We start from the raw sequence: 22,435 nt of genomic DNA, 5'->3' as shown, positions 1-22,435 counted from the left end.
GGAGCGCGAGATGCATAGTCGCAGAGAATTGGGGCCATACCTTGGAAACCTGATGATGTATTGACTTCACTGTTAGACATGCCTGGATCTCTTGAAGAATTTAGGTGCAAGGATGCTTTGAATTTCAAGTGGCTCAGGAAGTGTCAAGCTGAGAGTTTAGCCAACAGGGAGGAATCTTTTTATGCGCAGTAACGAAACTTATGCTTAAGTAAGATTTGTGGCAAAAATGTAGGAATGTGAGTACAGGGAGTCACTGAAGTGTCCAGCGGCTTTGGGCAAAGTCAACCTAGTACTAAAATGAAATTCCAAAACCTGGACCTTAATGCATAAATGTTTTAAAAAATTAAGAAGGTGTTTCTTTAAGTGTCTGTAGTATTGTCACATTGCATGTGCATCCAAGATTTGATGCTAGGGGAAAATGTTTCCTTTTAGCTGGAGAAAATGCATGAAAACCACGCGCAATTTGAAGAAGAATTTAGCCGCCGGAATCAGGAAACTGCCCAAGTGGTCAGTCAGCACCAGGAACTTATCGAGTGCCTCAGCGAGGAAAGTGAGGCCAAGAATCAGCTGGCACTAGAGCTTCATAAAGCAGAGGGTAAGAAAACGAAACGAATAGGAAGAGATTTCAGTGGCATTTACTCCTAGCTCATTGCTCCAAATCTCTGTGGTATGCTTTTTGTGTCTTTTGTTGTTGATTTGCCTGTCTATAATCCATTTTCTGCCTTTCAGATTACTACATTACTTGAAGCTTAAGTCTTCTCTTGTAGATCTGCTGCTTAACTCTTCATTAGAATTGCATTTCCCCGGGGCAAGCGTGCTAGTGCTTAGGCCTATACTTACACCATTAACTGCGTGTGAAAAATACCCTAGCCTTTAAACCAGCAGTTTGCATTCCTGCATGTCTAAACTTGGGCGCTTACGTTATTGAAAAGATATATTCCTGGTGTAAATCAGCCCACCTGTCTGACTTTGAAGAGTTCAGCATGAACTAGAGCAATGTTTTGTGGTAGTGCAGGCATAAAGAGATTCTGTATGAAGAGATAGAAAGGCTGAGACTGATCTCAGCGTTATCACAGACTGCGTACCTTCAGTCTAATTCCCCCTTGAGGATTACAACTTTAGGTCTTCTCCTTTGTGCAAGAGAATCTTTGAGGGTTCCCTTGTCCTTCAAGTTGAGCTTCTCTCCCTAATCGTGGCATCTGCTTTCCGTTCCTCTTCTCAGTCACACTGCTTTAAGTTTATTTAGTCTTTCCAAAATCCTGTTACCTTCCTTTCTCCGAATTGTTCCTGGATTTCTTGGGCTCTGAATCTAACACTTGATCTTCCTTTTTGGAGATTCCATTTCTTTGAGCTTCAGCTGCCAGCAGAGGATGTGTCAGGCTGTGAGGTGATCACAGACCATCAAGGCTTCACAATCCCCACATACATTCCGCGTGTTCGGAGATGTTTTTTGACATTGCAGCCTCATAAAATCTGTTAGACTATATTAACTGGTACATTTTATTCCTTAAGATACTTCAGAAAGCCTAGCTACAGTGTAAATTTAAGTCATCTTGCACATCTTCCTTTGTGTCGTCTTCTATTGTTTGCAAAAAATTGTTCATTCATGTTTTCAAGCTGTTTTTTTCCAATAGATGTGTTTGCCTACTGCTTTATTTGCCTTGTGACTTGGGATTTTAGGCATTATCGAAGGCTATGTTGCAGAAAAAGCTGCACTGGAAGAGGCATTGAATCTGAAAGAGGAATCTGAGCGTCGCCTTGTTGTGGAGCTGGAGAATATGCGTGAACGCTTCCAGGAGCTAACCCAGGAGCAAGCAATTCTCGGTGAGAAGTGGGTGTGACACTATTAGTGGAAAATGAAATTATCTCCGGTCAGGGCACACAGCGATGTGTTTCAGCCTTTGGTTTGGTGACCCAGTGAGCAGCTCAGTCTGGTACAGAGGTCAGCAGGGGTGTCCTGTAAAGCAGCTGGTTCTTTGCTTATAAGAACTACTATTAGTGAAGAGTACTGCTGTAGTCTTATGCTTAGTTAGAAATGGGAGGTGTCTGTGAAAATAAGAGGTGTATATTAACTACAGATTGTGAGTTGCAACAGATAATTAACACCTAGTTAGTAATTGAAATGCTGATTATTTGACACGACAGTCAAAGAGAAGAGTTGGAGCTTCAGGGCTTTTGGCTGCTTCCAGGACTAAAGAGAGAGCTTAATAATGATGGAAGAAATAAAAGATTATTTGAATTATTAAATTATGAAAAAATCGTGGTGATGATGTGTACTTAAGTTTCATACATAAGCTTTTACCCTGCTCCCCAGCCTTCTCCTGTCAAAACATGCACACGTGATCAGTAAGGGTGACTATGGAAAGATTTTAACAATCAACCTCCAAGTCTTTTTAGGTTTTTAAAAGAAAGTACATGGGTTGAAAAAGCTGAATGAGGTAGTGGTGTTGGAGAGGATAAGGTGAGGCAAGTATCTTAAACTTGTTTGTAAAGAGTGACTCACTGCAAGCCAAAGACAGACACTGAAATACTAAATCAAACTCAGATAAGATGTTATGTGACTTGTGCTATGCAGGAACTCAAGACTATCTCGTGCTTGAATCTGCGAATCATTTAAATAGCATTATATAGTTTTGACTTCTTGATTTTGCAGCCTCAATTCTAATACTTCTATTAGTGAATTTCTCTGTATCATCTTCCAGTAGCAATTTATCGCTTGGGATCACTGCCTTTCCATTTCTGCTAATGCCAACATTACGCTGCCCTCAGCTATGTCACCACGATGCCACCTTCAGCTGTGTTGCATAGATTCTTACTGCCTGAGCAGGCTACAGAACAGGTAGCTGTACACAGTGTGTGCTTAGGTCAGAAATAACGACAGCAAGAAACAGTTTTCTAATGAATTTCTCCATTGTCAGTGGTAGAGGAATGTAAAGACTTTAGATTTCAGGATATCGACCCAAATTCTATAGGAGGGGTGTGTTTGACTGCACGCAGTCTATATGTTGCAATTATCTGTCCACTCCTTAGGAGCCTCTGTTCTCAACTCCTGCCTGCATTCAGTCCTGCTGTATAATTCTGCAACTCTTGTCTGCCTCTCACCTCTCCCCCACCTCATCTTCTCTTCTTCTCTTTACCTTGCTGCTCTTCTGACTCTTGACTCTATCATTGTCCTGCACTTGTGGGCCACCATCCTTCTGTTCTGCACTCGACCTTTCAAATGCAGTGCAATCAAACTACTCATGTTGCACATAAAATCATAGAATGGTCTGGGTTGGAAGGAACCTTTAAAGGTCATCTAGTCCAACACTCCTACAATGAGCAGGGACATCTTCCACTAGAATCTTTCAGTTGGAAGGAACCTTCAATGATCATCTAGTCCAACTGCTTGACCTCTTCAGGATTGACCAAAAGTTAAAGCATGTTACAAAGCATGTTATTAAGGGCATTATCCAAATGCCTCTTAAACATCGACAGGCTTGGGGCATCAACCACCTCTCTAGGAAGCCTATTCCAATGTTTGACCACCCTTGGTAGACAAATGCTTCCTAGTGTCCGCTCTAAACCTCCCCTGGTGCGGCTTTGAACCATTCCCATGTGTCCTACCACTGGATACCAGGGAGAAAAGATCAGCACCTCCCTTTCCACTTTCCCTCCCCAGGAAGCTCTAGAGAGCCACGAGGTCACCCCTCAGCCTCCTTTTCTCTAAACTGGACTAACCCAGAGTCCTCAGCTGCTCCTCATAGGACCTGCTTACCAGCCCTGTCACCAGCAACTAGATCAGGTTGCTCAGAGCCCCGTCCAGCCTGACCTTGAACGTTTCCAGGGATGGGGCATCTGCCATCTCTCTGGGCAACCTGGGCCAGTGTTTCACCACCCTCATTGTAAAAAATTTCTTCCTTGTATCTAGTCTGAATCTACAGTCTTCAGTTTCAAACCATTACCCCTTGTCCTATCGCAACAGACCCTATTAAAATGTATAGTACATATGTTACTATAGTATTAAAAGTCGTGTCCATCTCTGACATCTCACATGACATCTTAAGAATATCTTACTATTTACTTAAGAGAAAACTGGATGCTGGTCTTGTGTGGATTGTCCCAGTTTACCGAGTCTGTGCTCATTTGCCCCAGTAAGCAGAGGAGGAGGTGAGAGGAAAACTTCCCTTCCTTGGGGAAAGGCAGCAGAACACAAACAGATTCAGGGGCTGCAGCTAAAACTAAATGCATGTTGTGCTTGCTTTACAAAAGCGATTATGGCCTTGAGTAATATGTCCCACAGGAAACTCAAAATAATTCCATGATGTTGCTGAACACAAGTACGTCTGTGTGTTGTGGAAATGTGTGGCAGAGTCTGTAAGTCTGTGCCAGTGAGTCCTGCTGGACTGAATCCTGCTTTGGATCCCCTGGCAGGGATAATAAAAAAGTGGGATAATAAAAGTGGGGGTTGAGGCATTAATTATTGCATTTCTGTTGGGGGAAATTGCAAAAAAAGATAATATTGATTGCCTTAAAAAAAATGCCTAAATGACTAGCCAAGAATGTTGCAACACACTTGCATGGTTATAATGTAAAACCATTTCTATAGTAGCTCTAGTCCAGCTACAGACATGGATCCACATATGTGATCAGAAGCTTTATGTCGTAATAAAGATTAAGTGCATTTTTGCCAAATAAAAGGTAGGCGCTATCTTATTACATATGAATTTTTAGTGATTTGTAAGACGGAATGCATCACAATGTCCTGTTGTATTGTACATGTCTGTGTTTTGATTTCTAGGAACACCTATCGCTAGTGTAGCACAAAACAAAGGCTCAGGTTTGTAATGATGAGTGTGGGTTTTTTCTGGTTTGTGTTGCTGTAACACTTGACAGTTTTATTTTAACAAAGAGGAATAGTACTTCATAAATAGGCCTAAGAAATTATTGAGATTATTAGTATCTTGGCAAAAAAAATGTTACAACTTCTGTGATGCATCAGAAGACAACTAAAACTAAGAATGTCCAATTCACTTACCAAAAATTAAAGAAAAAAAAAAGTTTTGATGCTGTTAGACTTAAAATGCATTGTGCCGTTATCTTTGTTTGCCAGCTTCATTTTTCATTTGAGGGGATGGAGCAGGTTGTAAGCTTGCTGTGAGCTTGCAGTGATACCCAGTGAATTATTAAAATGATTAATTCAAAGGGTCAGAAAAAGAAAAGAAAATGAGATGATGTAAAATGAAGAGCTAAAAAAATACAGCAAGAACTGAAGGAAGTCTAAGGGAGACTAGAGAAATGTCATTGAATGGGTAGGTAAATCAGAAAAAAGACGGGGAAAGCAGAATGGTAAGGACGGCTGCGTATGGGAGGAAAGATGAAACTGAAAACAAGCAAAAAGGATCCATAGAGTTTTACGCTGACTGTGAAAGTCTAAGGCTGAAGTAAAGTTTGTAGGTGCCAAATTGAAAGATGCTTTTTTTTTTTTCCCTGAGTAGCAAACATTTACATCTCATAAATTCATATCCACCATGATTATGTTTTGTGGTCTACTCAAAATAGAATTATCTTATTATGTTTTTAGATTAACTTTATTTGTGTGCATGTACATATTCGTAGATGTGTTCTCTTGCATATTCCATATTCACTGTCTCTTGTTTCTAGACTTTTTTTTTTTTTTCCCCACGTGAAGAGCGTGAGCCCTTCAAGTCCCTTAGGTGAATAAAAAAGGATTATCTAGGTAAATTCCAGTTAGAGGTAAAAAGCTGCACTGGGTTGTCTTGCCCATTACTACATCTTTATTCCTTTTGTCCATTCAGATCTCCCTCAAACACTACGTTTATTTAACATATTTTTGGTAACCACTTCACACGCTCTCCTGAGATTTGCTGCTCCCCTCAATGAGAGGGAACGTCTGACCTGGCTGGTTGGCGGGTGTTTGGGGATGGTTGTTCTCCTGGTACCTGCAGCCCAGGTCTTGCCAGCAGCTCATTAGAACCTGAACAGTTGCATTTGCTGCAAGCGCTGAGCCCTAAAATTCATCCCCTTTCCCCCACCCCAGCCATCTGTAGTACTTTTCCTCTGGTTTGGAATTGTCTGTAGTGTGTGGAAAATATGACAAACAAAAATTATCCTGTTTGGAGTTGATTGATGTGGCTTAATCCTTGAAAAGCTGATGCCTCCTCCCTTTTTTGATGTGGAATACTAATATGAGTAGAATGGCCTCGCTAATAAAATGCACTTAGAATGGAGCTTGGCATTTGCTAATGGTGATCTTGGGAGTGGGGAGGAGTGTGCTGGGGCATTACCAAAGTGCAACTGCATGATTTGAATTAGCATTAATAAATAGCATTAATAAATACAAAGAAACAAATCTGTGATCTGATGATCTATTCATGTTGATTGAAATTGTATTCATACACTTGGGGAACATGTGCTTTAAAAAAAAAAAAAAAATTGCTCAGATTACACTTACTGAGATTCACAGAAAGCAGGTATCAAATTTTGGCAAACATTTTCAATTCCATGTAAAATCTGTTAGCCTAATTACATCGTTCCATTTTCTTGCATTTGTGTCTGAGGAGGTGACCATGACTGTTTATTTCCATTTTCTCTAATCAGTATTTTGTTCCTTAGAAAGCAAGTGTTCCTTTTGAAGGTAAAATGAAGCCATCAACTTGTTAATGGCTACGTTTCTTAAAATATAGAAGGAAAAATTGCTGTGCTTGTTTTCACAGAAGCGTCAGTTCTTTTCTCAGGGTGTCAGTACACACCGTGTGTAAGCACGTACAGTAGAGCGCTGCTTTATTCCCATGTCCTGCCTGGCAAAACACAGCACTTAGTACAAGATATTCTCTGTTGAGCTATGGCTGTGATTCAGTCTCTTAGTGGAATTCAGACTGTCATTAGTTGGTTGCTACAGTGAGAGACCAAGGTGACCTAATCATGAAATCACAGGGTTGCTGTGGACCTTGAGAGCTCATTTAGTCCATATTTTTTTGTCCCAAAACAGAATCTGCTTTACTTTTTTCTCTTTGTCCAGCCTCTTTAATTTCCAGAGACTTCACAGTCCTTGCACAGTCTGTTCCAGTGCTTCATTATCCTTACTGTGGTGACATTTTCCCCAATGTTTAATGTAAGTGTTATTGCATCATTCTAAGCTTGTGACACTTACTGTCTTAGGAATGAACATTGAAATGTTCATGCTTCTTGGCTTATTTTAAAGCGTTTAGAAATTTAATTAAATACCTGTGGATAGTGAAGCACAAGAAAAGATGTTGTGAGGAGGCTGTGGTATCACTTTTGTTTTCGAAGCCTTGTAACAGCAACTTAAAAAGGTGTTATGTCAGGAATCACACGGATTGAGTTGATCATGCTTTGAAAAGGGAATTATCCCATTCTGGGGACCGGGCTGGATGACCTGTTAAGGTCCTTGCTGGAATCAGACTTACCTTTTTCTCCGACTGGAAACATTTAAGATGAATAATAGAATGTTTGAAAAGTAAAATAATGAGCTCTTGCAGGACCTTGTTTTAAATACTAAATGGCTGGACTTCTGTTTTCACGTTCAGGTTACTTTTAGCTATATTCACATTAAAATAGTTGTGCTTCAAGTGCATGCACAGTGGAGTCTCAGTTTGGATCTCCTAAACAGTGTATTCAGTGCATCCAATTGATTGAAAATGCAGTTTGTAGGTATAAATTAGCTCTGGATAATGCTGCAGTATTCCTTTTGCAGTCTGTATAGGGCAAGTATGTGCCATCTTTTTCCCAGGTGTTTCTTCCTTTCAAAGCCTCAGAACTGGATTGATTGAGAATTCAGTATTGGATGGCTTGATTGGGAAGAGATTTGAAGTAGGGTGAAAGGCTGGGATGGAAGGGATGGCAAGGATTTAAGGATAGAATAGTTAAGGATGAGGCAGTTGGAAGGCTGGGTATAAGACTAGGAGGCTGAAAGTGGAGTGTGGGTTTTAATGCTGGAGCACACCGGGAATGGAATGAATTTGGAGGACTGAGGATCTGGTGTGGTTTGGAAAGAGCTGCTGGGGCAGGAGAAGTGCAGAACTGGGGTTGAGAGGGCAAGGACAAAGAGGGGATTTGAAGGACTCCTGATCAGGCGAGAGAGGGATTCCTGGAACTGTGAGGTCTCCAGGGGTGAAGGTAGAAGCTTCCTATGCGTCCCGAATATCTACAACCAAGATCCACTTTGGGATTGAGAACAGATGCCTATGTCCTACATTGTGCCGTAGTCTTAACAGGGATGGCTTTCAGAAACACTATGGGCAGTCAGGTGTCCCACCTCCTTTTGTGTCTCTTACAGACCATCTCAGGAGATTTTTCTTTATTTTGAGGCACTGCAAAGTACCTGAATTTCATCTCCCCTTAAACTCAATTTGATTTTTGTACCCTTCACTGAAAGCTTTTATTTTTGTGTTCTTATTCAGGTCTACTCAAGGAAGTAGAATTTTTAACAAAGGAGAAATTAGAGCTTCAATGTCAGGCAGAAAAGGACCATTCCAACTTCCGCTCTCAGATGAAAGTTTTGGAGGTGGAACTGGAAGAACAGCTGCACAGTAATCAAGACCTGGCTACACAGCTACTGGAGGTTGCTGAATTAAAACAGCAAATTCAAGTTCTTGAAAAACAGCTTAAAAACCAGCGGCAATTCATGGATGTAAGCAAGTTTGGTACCACGTTTCCATGGTTTTGGAGGTGATAAATACAGTTTGAGATTGAGACTTGGAAGATGATTCCTAAAATGGGATACTTTCTGTTTTGTTTTAAATTAAGATCTTAGTATTCTAGTCTTGTAAAAGAAAAAAAAGGTAGTTTAAAAATTTCTGTAGTGTTACAGGATAATTTTTTTTCTTAATTGCTAATCGTAGTTTAGTCCAAAAGTTGTGTGTGTTTGTTTGTGGGTTGTTTTTTTGGTTTTTGTTTTTTGGGTTTTTTTGGTCTTTCCCTGTAATTTTAGCTATGCTTTCAGGACTACTAAAAGGTATTAATTATTTCTAAGTGAGCACAGCTTCTTCATCAAAAAAACAAACCTGAGTTTCTTCTTGTACTCAGTAGTTTAATGAAGTGAAAAGCTGCTTAGAAAAGATTTTCATTATCTCTGGCTTCACAGGAGCAAGCTATAGAAAGAGAACACGAACGTGATGATTTTCAGCAGGAAATTCAGCGACTGGAGGACCAGTTAAAACTTTCAGCAAAACCACAGATTTCAGGAGAGCCCAGAGAGCATAGGGTGAGTAAAATCACACTTAGTGGCCAAAGGCGTTTGTTTACTACATTTAATACAAAAACTTGTATTGTCTTGGGGCCTGGCTCTTGAGAGACTTCTTTATTTCCCTCTGTTGTCACCCAGAGAGCAGGTTTTTCCCCCATCGGACGGGACTCCATTTAGGTAGTGAAATTGTACTTGCATTGTTTCTTACAGAGAGGGCAAGAAATGTTGTCTGTGCTTTACAGCAAAGTTTCACAGTCTGGTTTAAATTAACTGGGAAGGACAACAATACAGACACTCTGCTCTACAGAGTACACCTGAGACACGACTTCTGGGTTCTAAATATGTCTAATTTTTCCAGCTGCACCAATTGCAATAAGATGTATTCTTTGTCTACATGCCTTGTCCTATTTAAGTTTTAAATCAGTTGGTTTTTTTCACATGTTCGTGTGTTTGATGCTTGATTTCAAAGATTAACTTTTGCTTGCCTTTTTTTTTTTTTTCTTCACATAAATGAACATTATACAGAACTATGAATTGATTCTACAGGTATGGAAAACAGCATGACCATCTCTTTAACCTTTCTTTCCTTTTCCTTTCAATCCCTTCTGTTAATTAGATCTGCTTTGGCTTTTTTTTCTCTGTTCTTGATATGTCAAGTCTGCTCCAGCTTGACTTGGAGATAAGGATACATGTTTTAGGGTGGCAGGATTCTTGCAGGGAGTGAGGAATTGCTTTCAGTTTAATTTCCTGTACATAAGTGCTTCACTCCCCTGGCTTATTGCTCAGATGCATTACAGGCAGTTACTGTAAAGGAGCTTTTTGACATGAAAGGAGAGGAGTATGAAACAAAGATAATGGAATTACGATGATACGCTGTGCCTTGGCCTTCAGCTTTTCTTTGTGGCCCTGCTCTTAAAAGTCAACGTGTGTACTACTCGATTTCATTTCCATCTATTAATTTAGGTACCGTTTATGAAACTGTGTACTTCAGTGTTGGAGAAGCGAATCTTGTAGGAACAACTGAATCTTTGATAGTGAATATTTCATGCTGGAGGGCACCCGATTGTCACTTGCCTTCTGTAATGTCTGATGGGATGTCATTAAGCTTCTTAAGAAGCAGAGTGATTACGTGTCATTCTGCATCAGTCTCAGATTCTCATTTGCATGAATGCCATTACCTGGCATTAAGATTTTCTGCGTATATAACACAGCCTACGTGTTACTTACACTGTGGCAAAGATCAGAAGAAGAATGGCAAAGGTTATGTTTTGAAGGCCGCATGACTTGTTGAAGATCTGTTTGCACCCAGAAGGTAGGAATCTGTGGCAGTCTTGGGCATACAAAATCATAAAGGATATATGTCAGGTTATTCAAAATACTTCCAACTGTTAAGACCACAGCTTGCTTCCTATCCAAGATGTTAGATGGATGACAGTTGCTATTTGCTAGTGTGATTGTGGCCTAGAAAAGAGGCAGGATCTGAAAAAATTAAGACAAGCTGCTGTAATTTTGCAATCTCTCTCAGAAAGGATTCAAAATTAATTGGAGGAAGGCACACAACGTAACTAAGCAAGTGGCATTTGTGGCTAGGGTGAGGTATGCATGCAATCTGTGCCAAAATGACAGGACTTAAACAGTTCTTGTAGAATGTTTAATGCAGCTCTAACGAACTCGCTCTGAAACAAATCAGTTCACTTGAACTAATTTCTGCCTGTCAGAGTTATAACAAATTCATAGTTGTTCTCTCTGCTGCTCTCTAGGCTCAAGGAATGCGTGAGTAGGATTATTTAGTGAAAAGAGTGCTGACTGGCACTGGGAGCTTCCATCTGAGATGATGCCGTGAAGGTTGTGAAAGTGTTTCCTTAGCTTCAGAATTGCACCACCAGATTTCTGGCAATGGGGTGTTAAAAAACATGCTTTTCGTGTGTAAAGTGTCATAGTGTCTGACTCTGATTTATGCCAAAGTTTCATAGAATTAGAAGGTACTAGACTTCTACAAGATATTTTATATACAGACAAGCTTTTCTGTAAGGCCTGTGTTATTCTTAACAGTTGAATAATTGCTGATGAGATGAGAAGGGAATAAGATATATACATAATTAAGGGAATGTATATGTGCCTGTAAGCAGTTGCAAATGTAATGTTAATCACTTTTGGTATTCTTAGCTAGTCTGTGATTCTCTCCATGCTTATTAATTTGACTAAATTAAATCTATTATTCTGTGTTTTGCTAGAGGGTGTTTATCTGCTTTAGTAACATCTGTACAATACTTTGAGGATGTAGAGTTCTATATTAATACAAATAACTTTTATAATATCAAAGTACAATTTGCATAAATTCAGGCACTTATTGATGAACAAAGCATTTGTTTTGTAAACTCTCATCTTCCTTGCTCCTTGGTATTGACCAAATTATTTCTCCTGTAGAAGGTTTCCCATTGCTTTCCTGTCTGAGCTTGCTTTCAATGTGATTAATGACTTTATCACTTCTGACGTAGTCTGTCTGTCACACTTGGTTCTCTCCTGCCTTTACTACCCACCAAAGCTCCGAGCCTCCTCTTCACGTTAATTACTGGGATGAATGAGTGACAGTTTTCCTGCAGCTCTGTATGATTGGATCTCAGTGAGCTCAATTGCAATATCCTCTTCATATACTGAAAAAAGAGTACCTGTTCTATGTTGACCACTGTGAATCTCTCTGATTTGCAGGCATGGAGTATGTTGCGTTCTGTATTTATCTTTCAATTCTTGGTATCTTCTTTTTAACCAGAATTCTCTGAAGTACTGGGAGAGGGTTCTGAGGTTACAGAAATACATCTAATACTATTAGTAATATTTTAAGTAATCTTGCAGTTTTTTGATCGTAAAAAGAAGCACCAAAAAAACCCCAACAAAACAAACAAAACCCAAAACCAACAACAACAAATCAAAACCAACCAAACAAAACCCACTCACCACAAGGCCCCTTTTGATGAACACTGGGCTGTGAGAATACGCCTTCATTCAGCACTTCACTAGAATACCGGAAATATTAAGATAAATTAATCAAATGTGTATTTAAGAGCTGCTGCATTTGGAAAACAAGATTCAGAAAGTTACTTTTTCATCCTTTCTGTCCATGTCTGTTTTTACTTTCATCTGGGATTTTAGCATAGTTTAGTCCATAGTAAAGCTCCACCTGCTTTGCCATGAAATTTTTCTTGCTTCCAATTTGAAGTTTGTTATATTGCCTGAATATCTGTATAATGTGATTTCTGTATAGGTGGAATCTTTGCAAGCAGAAATAAAGGAGAAGATGGATGATTACAATAAGCTGTTATTAGAAAAGGAGCAAAACCACCAAGAAATTACAGCTCGTGATAAAGAGATAGAAAAGCTGCTGGTGCAGATACGAGAGCTGGAGCGGAGCGGTGCTGAGGTCTCAAAGACTGTACACGACTTAGAACAACAACTGCAAAAAATGAAGAAAGTGGAAACCGAATTAAAACAAGTAATTTTTAAATACTTATTTAAATGGGAGTGACATTACACAGACAGCGTCATCACTGACTGTGTTAGTGTTGTTTGAGACTCTCACTGGCACCCAGTGGTGAGTTAAACTGTTGTATTAATGGCAGGTACTAAAGCCAGAGCTTTATGCAAAGGCTGGTTTTATGGCCTATAAGCTGAATGTAGAGACTGCTTTTTGACCGTTGTCGTGTTCACATGGATCAGAGCTGCTCTTTTGTTTCTCTGGAAGTTCCTGAGACGATAGTGTTACTGAATATTAAATATCCTGGGTCTTCAATAATTAGCTGTGTTTAGAATCATATTATCTTAATTGGTAGCTCTTCTTGCTCTGTGTCTTTGGAGCCAGATCTGTTTGCAATACTCTGAAATTTTTAGTGCTTTGTTACTACTGGGGATTGAATCAGAGCTTAGAGTTAAGAATTACATTCCATTTAGCAAAAGTATTTGTCTCTTACCAAACATCTTGAGTAACTTTTTCTGCCCTATTAAACTAAATGTTTTGGCTTCCTCCCAGCAGTTTTCCTTGATTAAATATTGTTGGTGTGTCTGTCGAGTCTGGAGATTTGAGAACGGCATGATCTAAACTAAATCTTAGTTTAATTGCTAATTCTGTAAATATTTGCTTCCGTTATTTTTCATTTAAAAAATATTGAACAAAATGTGTTTTCTTTTAGCTTCAGCTGATGTGATATAGACTAGCCAGTCGTAGTTTATTAGCTACTAGTACTCCTGTCTGTTTGGCACTTGAGAGACTGCATCTGGAGAATCGCTTGGTTTTAGACTTCAGTGTACAAGACAGACATTGGTGTGCTGGAGCGAGTCTAGTGAAGGACCATCGAGATGGTCAGGGCAGTTCCAGCAAATGATATTCGAGGGGAGGCTGAGAGAACAGGGTTCGTTTAGCTCTGTGGAGGTCGTATTGTTGGCTACAACTACATAATATGAGGTTATAGAGAAGACAGAGTCAGACTTGGAGGTGCACAGTGAAAGAATGAGAAGATATGAGCGTAAACTCCAACGAGTAAAATTCCAATTAAATAGTAGGGGGAGATGGTCACATCAGGGGCAGGCAAATGTTGAAAAAGGGGCAGTGGTGTCTCCGTGACTTGGAGATGTTTGGAATTCAGCTGACCAAGGCCCTGAGCAGACCCAGGTTGGTTCTGCTTGGAGTTTGAGGTTGGACCAGCGAGCTCTCAAGAACCTTCCCAGCTTAAGCTTTTCTGTGATTTTATCCAAACACACAAAAGTTGTGCCCACTGGCTTCTCCTGGGGTGGATGGAGACTGTGATACTGCTGTTGGCCAGTTGTTTTTTTGCTCTGAAATCTTAACTTTCTGTTAAACTGGCCGCCTTTATCCATGCAAATTCAAAACATTCTATTACCTGTCTGTGCATCAGGAAATGCTTCTTTCTTAAAAATTCTAAATAAGCCAAATGCAGAGTATTTTTTTGTTTATTTTTTCCAAGAAACTAATTAATCAGCTTTAAACAAGGTTATACTATTCAGTTTGCCAACTGTAGGCATTGTAATCACTTGTCTTGAAGCAATTTTATATAGTAAATAAGTGCCAACAAAACTCTAAGAATGATTGCATGTCATGAAATATTTCTGGAAGAATACACTTGATGTGAATGGCAACTACGGATTTTTATTGTGCCCCAGCATTCCAACAAAAAATATAAGTATTGCAGATGATGGAGACTGGCATTAATAAGAAATAGGTCTGGAAAGAGTAATTTTGAATACGGAACGGTATCTTTCTGTGAAGAAAGTCTGGATTTGCACAGTGTTACTGGAGGCTTGCTGTCAGTGATCAAGATGAGCTTTAGAATGGTGTGGGTAATGTCTTATTTTTGGTTGACACAAAACACAGAGATAAGCGCTGTTGTTGCTTGGGTTTTGTTGTTAAGTGTGTCCTCTCATGTACAGCAGGACGCCTGAGGGCCTGGCTAATGTCATAGGCTTCATGTGATGGCAAGAAGGAGAGTTTTCATTTCTCCCTTGAGGACAAACAAAAAATATTTCTGTTGTAGGTGCCTTCCTACCCAAAAAAGTGCAGGTGATGCTTTCGTAATTATTACATTTGGGTTTTATCCTGCCGGTGACACTAGGTGTGAATGCCTCAGCTTTATACCTGAGCTCTAAAGGTCTGTACAACTGTGTCAAATACCTGGTCTTGGACATGCTGTTTTGATACTGTGATACAGCGTTAACTTTGTCATTATTTTAATTGACACTTCTTTCATTTTAAGACCAGAAAATGCTATCCGTTTACTCTGGGTCTTAGTTCTCTTTGATTAGAGAAAAGATGGTCAGGTTTTAGATGATATTTTGGCAAATCGTATGAGTCTAACCCATCTGTTAGAGGTATGTGTATTGAGCTATGGGCAGAATAAGTGTTGAACAGCAGTTGCTGCCTTAGGTTTCTTGTCCAGCTTTCCTTTATTGAATTAAGTACATATATGTATGCTTGCTGTTTGGATGACTTCCCAAGTAAAGCTTTCCTCCTTGGACTGACCCAGCTTCTGAGAAAGACTGTGAGAGAAAGAGGACCAAAGGAGTTTTTAAAACAATTAAATAAACCATGGTAGCTTGACAGACCACAGATCTGACAGAAACTTAGTGCTGGTACTTCACATTCTGAATTAACATGGTGTTTTTGTAGTAGGTTTTCGATCTACCCAAAACTCTCCATCTTTTAAGTCTCCACCTCTTAAATTTAGCCTGGCAAATATATGGTATCATAACAGATTTGGAAATGGCTACAAGAACAAGATGTTTAGGTTGTTAAACACATAAAATGCCCTGTAATTGATGAAGTATTATATATCACCGACTACTAAATTTTAAGAAGTTGTTAAACTTGGATTAGAAAAAATAAAGGGATGAAAACTTAAGCGAGCTAAAAACATTCAGTTGTTTTGCATTCCTGTTTCGTTATAGACCTTTGGGATTATGTATTTCTCTTCTTGTACTGAGGTTTGTCAGGGATAATGAAGTATTTTGGCAGGATTGTTCTGGTTAGGTGGGTATGTATATTGCCAACAATTAATTCTAACACGAAAACCAATATTTTGCAGGATAAAGAGGCATTGCAACAGCAGCAGTACAATAACCTGATCCAGATTTCAGCCCTGCAGTCTAAATTGGACGAGGCAAGGCACAGGGTACCAGCGGACGCTGGTTCTGCCCCCGTGCTGAAGGAGCAGTTGCAAGCAGAGCAAGAAGCCCTGCAAACGAAGGAGAGAGAGGTAATTACGAGTTTTGGCAGGGTCCTGTGGACTTTCCAGTCACTTGCGTAACTGCAGAAACATTTTGTGCAAACTTGTAGCTGGGAATTGGAGCCATTCAAATAACCCAGTGACTAACGTTGTAGTAAATGTGATTATGTTAACTGCTTGTGATTACATTAGACATCAAATGCTAATGTTTCTCCAAGCGTTATGTCAAATTACATCAGTAGTCAAGCCTTGATTGTTCAGAACATAGATTAACGCATCTTTTCTGAGCAGTTGGATTTTTTAAAAAAGAAAATGGAAAACCACCTTTGCAGTACTTTCACAGCTGTGGGGCTGAAGCACTAACTTCTTACTCTTTTTAAGTCTCAAGTATTTTATGAATGCAAACTGATTAGAGAGAGTTTAAATCATAGAGTTTGCTCAAGTTACTTGTTCTCAGTAAATAAGGCAATGAATGAAGTTTTATCTTTTCTGCTTAAATAGGAGGGCTTAATTGAAACAACAGTGTGTTTTCTTCTTTTTTTTTTAGATTGCAAGCTTATTAGACCAACTAGAACAATGTAAAGATAATTTGATCAGTAAAAATGAGGAGATATTGCAGCTGAACATGCAGTTAGAGATGCAAAAAAACCTTAGCACTTCCAGGATCAGCCAGCTTCAGTTAGAGAACGCACACTTGAAGGTAGGTTTCCTATGCTTTAGTGGGCACCAGCTGAAACTTCAGAGACCTCCTTTGTTGAGTGTTGCGGTTTCATCTTCTGATGATATTAACAGATGCTTACTTTGTTTGTCTTGCCAAGGGAATATTGCATTACTGTTACAAGGCTAATGCTCATTATCATAGCACAAAACAACCCCGATACTCTAGGTTCATGCTTATGGCATTATCATGTACAATCATTTCTTGTAAATAAAAAGCTTAGCTTTGTTCTGGCCCTGACAGGTTATGAAATACAGTGTTGTCATAGTTGTGTGTATTCCTGGCCTCCACAGCCCTAGCAAATGTTACGAGTTAGAAAACAGTTTGGTTGTCAGTCTGGCAACTAGAGTGTTCATCTCTTACCTTGAAAGCTGAGAAATGTTGCGGCAATCTAATCCAGTGGTATAAATCTAAACAAAGTAGCTGGAGTAGGGTTCTTGAGTTCTTTAACATCATAGTAAGGAGGAGAGTAAAGGCCTTGATTCTGTTCTGCCATTAGGTTGGGAGAGAAAGTAAATCCTTTCTAATAAGATTGCCGTTTTTTCTGATCAGGAGGAACTAGCAGAACTTCAAGTGAAGGAAAATCAGGACCTGGGTATTAGCGATTCCTCAGCTTTGTCATTCCCACAAGCACTACTTGAAGAAAAGAATCAAGAAATTGATCACTTGAATGAGCAGATGAAGAGGCTCCAGCACGAGCTAGAGAATACTCTGGAGAATAAAGTAAGAGTACTTACTATATGTGTTCATTGCTTGACTTTGAGGGAAGCCAGGTATACAGAATCTTATTTTTAAATGAAATCTGTTTGATAATTCTCTTGGGAAGGTAGAGAGTATTTTAAGTAGCTACCAGCTGAAGTGTGCAATTCTTTCTGCTGTTAAATGTGTGAATTAATGCCCGTGTAATTCAGAAGAAAAATGTAATTTAAACTCCACATGCAATAGTAATTCTGCCTACATACAGTAACATTCAGACCTTATCATTTTGCTCAGATTGTGGAAGATCAAAAATCTGAAATTGAAGAACTCAGATCACTTGTCGAGCACCTTCACAGTGACCAGGAGAGGCTGCGTAAGGACAAAGATGAAGAGGTAGAGCAACTCCATGGAGTAATTGAGAAGCTTCAAAAAGAGCTGGCACACTTTGGACCAGTATGTCATGAAGTTAGTGACAACCAAGATGATCTCTATCAACATGCATTGGGAACGCCAGTGGAAAACCTCCAGAATGAGTTGAGGAAGGTAGATTTTCAGGGCGATACTGACCCAAACAGAAGAAATGCATTGCTGTTCTCCAAAGTGAGAGAACTTCAGGAGGAACTAGAGCTTGTCTCAACTGCTAGAGAAGCTCTGCAGCAGCAGTTGGAAGAGAAGGAATTGCAGTTCAAAATGGAAGTGGAAATTTTGGAGAAAAAACACAAAAAATTACGAGAGTCGTCAGAGCAGCATATTGCAGAGCTAAACTCTCTGAGAACACAGTACAATGCACTTAAGGAAGAGTACAGCCTTTTTCAAACACATTTTTCTCAGAGAGAGGTTGAAGCAAGGATAACTTCTTCTCGCATTCAAGAACTTGAAGATACTGTGAGAGAAAGGGAAGCAGATATTCTAGAGAAAGATACACAAATGAAGACAATAGCAAATCAAAGAGAAGCTGACACAACTGAGTTGCAGTACTTAACAAAAAAGGCAGCAGAGCTTCAAGCTGAGTTGGAAAAGAGAGATGCAAGTCAGGCTCAAGATGTTTACAGTCTTCAGTTAGAAGTTTCTAGACTTGATTTCCAGGTGCAAGCACTGAATCAGAAAGAAGTAGCTTATCAGAGAGAAATCAATGAACTGCAAGGCAGCACTGCAAAACTGAAAGATCAAATTGAGGCATATTCGGAAGAGCTCGAAGCCTTACGACTGGAAAGAGGTGAACTTATTTCACAGCTGGAGTCATACAAGCCAAAGGGGCAACGTGGTTGTCAAGAGACGAATGTTCTCAAGCTGTTTTGCCAGAGAGAAAGAAAAGGCAAAGTCCTTAAAAAAGGAACGGAGGAACTGGAAGAACGAGAAGCAAATGTTGATCAGCCATTTGCAGTACTGGCTTCCCCTACTGATAAACTGGTATGTGATTTGGTTTTTTAATAGTACTATTTATTTTTTAAAGTTATCTTTTTTTTTTGGTCTTATAAAGCCCTATAGTTTATCCTTTTCAGTGCTGTAAGAAAGGGTGAAGACGAATAATGTGGCGTAAAAACAGCTGTGGTGAGTCAGTTGATGAGTCTGTCTGTCTTTGTGTAGTTTCTTCAGCAGTGGCTGGAGGTAGATTCCTGGAAGGACTAAAGACAGAGCAAGCCTATGTGGAAACCTAATCCAGACAGTTTTTCTGAGCTGGGTATGGTTTTGGGCCTGGATCATGAGGTATGCATTGGGTGCAGGTGGTGAGGTGTTGGCAGCGCGGGAGCTGCGGTGGAGCCTCTCTGAGGAAAGGCCGGGGCTGCTCTGTGCTGGGCACAGCTGGTCCCGCCGCAGGACGGCCACGGGTGCGCGGCACTGCGCACAAACCTATTGAAGGAAGGGCAAAATGCTGCCCAGGCAGTGAGGAGTGAGGAAAAAGAAGTGTGAGAAACAGCCCGTGGAAGAGACCGTGCTGGAGCAGATATCCACACAGCAGGGAGGAGGCAGAGGAGTTTGGAAGGATTGAAATTGAGCCTGGGGAGAAAAGCAGGGATGGGGCTGTGTCAGCGTTTCTTTGTTTCTTGCCATCAAACTCTATTTTAATAGCAATAAATTAAATAAGTTTTCCCCAAGCCATGTCTGTTTTGCCTGTGAGAGACACTAGTAGATGATATCCTTGTCTTTATGTCCACACGTGAGCTCTTTCCATCTTATTATCTCCCCTTGATCAGTTGAGGATGGAGAGTGAGAGAGCGGCCGGGTGGGCGTCTGGCAGCCAGCCAGGGTCAGCCCACCCCACGCTACTAGGACAATATTCGCCATGCTTTTTGGCTGTCTTGCACAACTGCTTTAAAATACTTTGGCATTTGCTCCAGATAGGAGCAGATAGGACCCAGATGACCTGTTTTTCAAAGACCTGTAGTTTTCTGTCGTGTATCAACTTACTGTCTTTTCAGGCTGGCTCACAGAGGTGATCAATAAGAGGGATTACACGGAAAAAGTTTGAGTGCATAGCAAAGGAAAAAAGATGGGTCGGGCTTACGCGGGTTTGGGGAGCCCCGACTTTTAGTGTGATATGGGTATGAAAATCCAAGGCGGTTGACTTACACAGCACTACTTGCCCCTTTGTAGTGGGAAGGGGAGATGGCTTTTCAGCACCAAGTAGAAATGATGGCAAAATGTGTTTGTATTTTTATTTGCTTAGAAGTTTGGATTAGTGCCATTTGCCTAGGTGATACTGTACACTCAGAGTCTGTCTCAGAAATCCCTCGGAAAAAGAGATCAAGTGGGAACAGTGCTGAGTGACCTCTGTGGAATAACGTACATCAACCCATCAGATGTATTTATACAAGGCAGCATCAGAGATTAGGCACCTGGTTTCCAGTCTAGTGTCCTACTGGACCATGTTGCTTACACAGATAGTGATTGTTAGATCCTTGGTTAAAGAACATAAATAACTGCCATAACCAAATACACTATGTACCAGATTTACTGGCTGTGCTTTTTTTATCTGTCTCTATAGGTCTCTTTCAAGTTGTCGTATGCACTTAGTAGTGGTATGTAACCCATGAAGGTCACTTACTAGCTTTCTGCTGGAAACCACATGCAGCAACGCTGTCTTTTTCTTGTCCAGAATAAGAGTACAGCTGCTTGATCTCAGCTTAGTAATTATTATCTTTTATAAGCTTGTATTACCAGAATATGCTGTGTGAGTTCCAGCCAACTGTGTTATTTATTGCTGTTTGTCATGTAAAATGCATATGCAGTGTGAGGTGCATCTACAGCTTTAAAATCATAGTTACTGTAGATATAGATAGAATTTGAGAATGTATGGAAAATATACAATCTATATGAGTACAGAAACAGCTCAACTAAATATTTTTCCTTCGAACACACTGCAAGGAGAGTTAAAGGCTACAAACACTTCACCGAATGAAAAGAATGTAATTGTAAAGATGGCATCTCATAAAGAAGAACTTAATTCCGATTTAGGTTCAGCAAAAAAGGAGTTAGGATTCAGTGAAGAGAGAACTGGTAGAATTTTGAAGGATATAAAGGTGTGTTGGAATTCTGGGGGCAGCTGAATGACGTAAAAATCACTTTTCAAGTAGAAGCTTTGATTCTGAAATGTTTAAGTTCTTGTATATATGTTAGTATATGTATTTCCACGTTTAAGTGCTAAAAGTTTTAAAGTATGCTGAGGAAGGATGATCATCAAAGCTGGAGAATATATTGAGGCAAAATAACTAAACTACTGTGTCTTCAGGCATTCATTATGATAGACCTTCTTCTATACTGGTATGAGCTAGAACCGTAAGGAAAAGCGCAATATTTGGTTTAGAATGTCAAATACCTGAGCAAGATAGTGACCATGAACCTGAGAGCTGGAGAAGGGGAAAAAAAATAGTATTTGGGTACTTCTGTTCTAGCATGAATTAGCTAAATGCCATTATACAGAATATTTTCAGAGGCAGAGAAATGACTGCTGCTTGGATTACCAAACAGAAAACCCACGTGAGATTAAGCAGCTCTTTACCTAACCCTGAATAGTGAATGAGAGTTCGTTCAAATTGTTAACATTGGAGACCCTTTGTGTAGCAGTGAACATAATGCAAACAAATGCAGCATTCTTAGAAGAGCAAAGAAACCCCCTATTCTTGGCTTCAAAAGTGAGAACAATGTGAAAATTAGGAAATATATTCATATGAAAGCTGGAGGAGCAGCTAAAAGGTTAAAGTACTGGCAGCTATAGGGCTCATCAACTGAGGTGGACGATTAATACAAAGGGATTAAGGTGATGGTCCAAAATGAGAGACAGAACAATTATTCACTGTATCGTACAATGTAAGAGGTATGGAGGATGAAATGAAATTTGCGCGGTAGCAGGTTTAAAATAAACTAAAAGAAATACCTTTTCAAACTGTGCATCATTTAGACTCTTAACCACAGTATCTAAGAAGTCAAAAGAGTAATTTTATCTTAAAATTACGTAGGTGGAGCGATTGAAGGAAAAATCAACCAAGAGCTGTCAAACAGAAAGGTGGTGACTGCGTGTGTGGCCGGGGATGTGCAGCTGTGCTCGGGGAGCCGCTGCTTTACTGCGACAGGGCAAATTCCTGTGCGGAATGATTGTTCTGGTGGTGTTCAGCTTTCTCCAGGATGATGGTGGTAAAACAGAGATGGAACCGCAGAGCTAGGGATCCAAAAATTCCTGAATTGAAGAGAGGGAAGACAGATCTCTCTTAAAGCAGTGAGTAGGGGCTTTGAGAGGATTCGATGCCTGGGGCACTGAAGATGAAAAAAGCGGAGGGAGCAAGGCAGCCAGACCTTCTGTTTAAGTTGTGGAGGCATTAGAAGAGAAGCTGCAGCGTGGCATGCTCAATGTATGCTCTAGATTCTCTTTTCTGCCACAGAAGAGCCACGGCCTTTGCTGTGAGCACACTTGTGCCTACTTTTCCCTTAAGAGTTTCTGTACCGATGGCATCAGTAAGCCCTGGAATTACAGGGAGTTGGGCACTGGCCTTAGGGCTCCTAAATCGCTTGGTGATGGGCACACTGGATCCCTGAGGTCACAAGGATGGTGGTAAAGGTATTTTCATGCTGTGGTTCAGAGAT

At 40.1% G+C, this 22,435-nt stretch overlaps 1 protein-coding gene across 12 annotated transcripts in view; it reads left to right on the top strand.

Annotated features, from left to right (window-relative positions):
• The window catches only part of PCNT (pericentrin), an 87,135-nt gene that overhangs the window by 41,403 nt on the left and 23,297 nt on the right, over positions 1-22,435 (top strand). For 5 of the 12 annotated variants that reach the window (XM_065638343.1, XM_065638340.1, XM_065638337.1 and 2 more), the window contains 11 exons: positions 433-595; positions 1,681-1,824; positions 4,781-4,819; positions 8,424-8,653; positions 9,107-9,226; positions 9,734-9,754; positions 12,471-12,698; positions 15,799-15,969; positions 16,487-16,639; positions 17,210-17,380; positions 17,651-18,766. In XM_065638343.1, coding sequence (XP_065494415.1) covers positions 433-595; positions 1,681-1,824; positions 4,781-4,819; positions 8,424-8,653; positions 9,107-9,226; positions 9,734-9,754; positions 12,471-12,698; positions 15,799-15,969; positions 16,487-16,639; positions 17,210-17,380; positions 17,651-18,766 — 2,556 coding nt within the window. The remainder of the gene's footprint in view (positions 1-432; positions 596-1,680; positions 1,825-4,780; positions 4,820-8,423; positions 8,654-9,106; positions 9,227-9,733; positions 9,755-12,470; positions 12,699-15,798; positions 15,970-16,486; positions 16,640-17,209; positions 17,381-17,650; positions 18,767-22,435) is intronic. The other 7 variants (XM_065638342.1, XM_065638341.1, XM_065638347.1 and 4 more) reach the window with 5 other exon arrangements.

Source organism: Caloenas nicobarica, chromosome 6 (assembly GCF_036013445.1).
Source record: "Caloenas nicobarica isolate bCalNic1 chromosome 6, bCalNic1.hap1, whole genome shotgun sequence".
Classification (NCBI taxonomy): Eukaryota; Metazoa; Chordata; class Aves; order Columbiformes; family Columbidae; genus Caloenas; species Caloenas nicobarica.
This window is presented reverse-complemented; position numbering and strand designations above follow the sequence as displayed.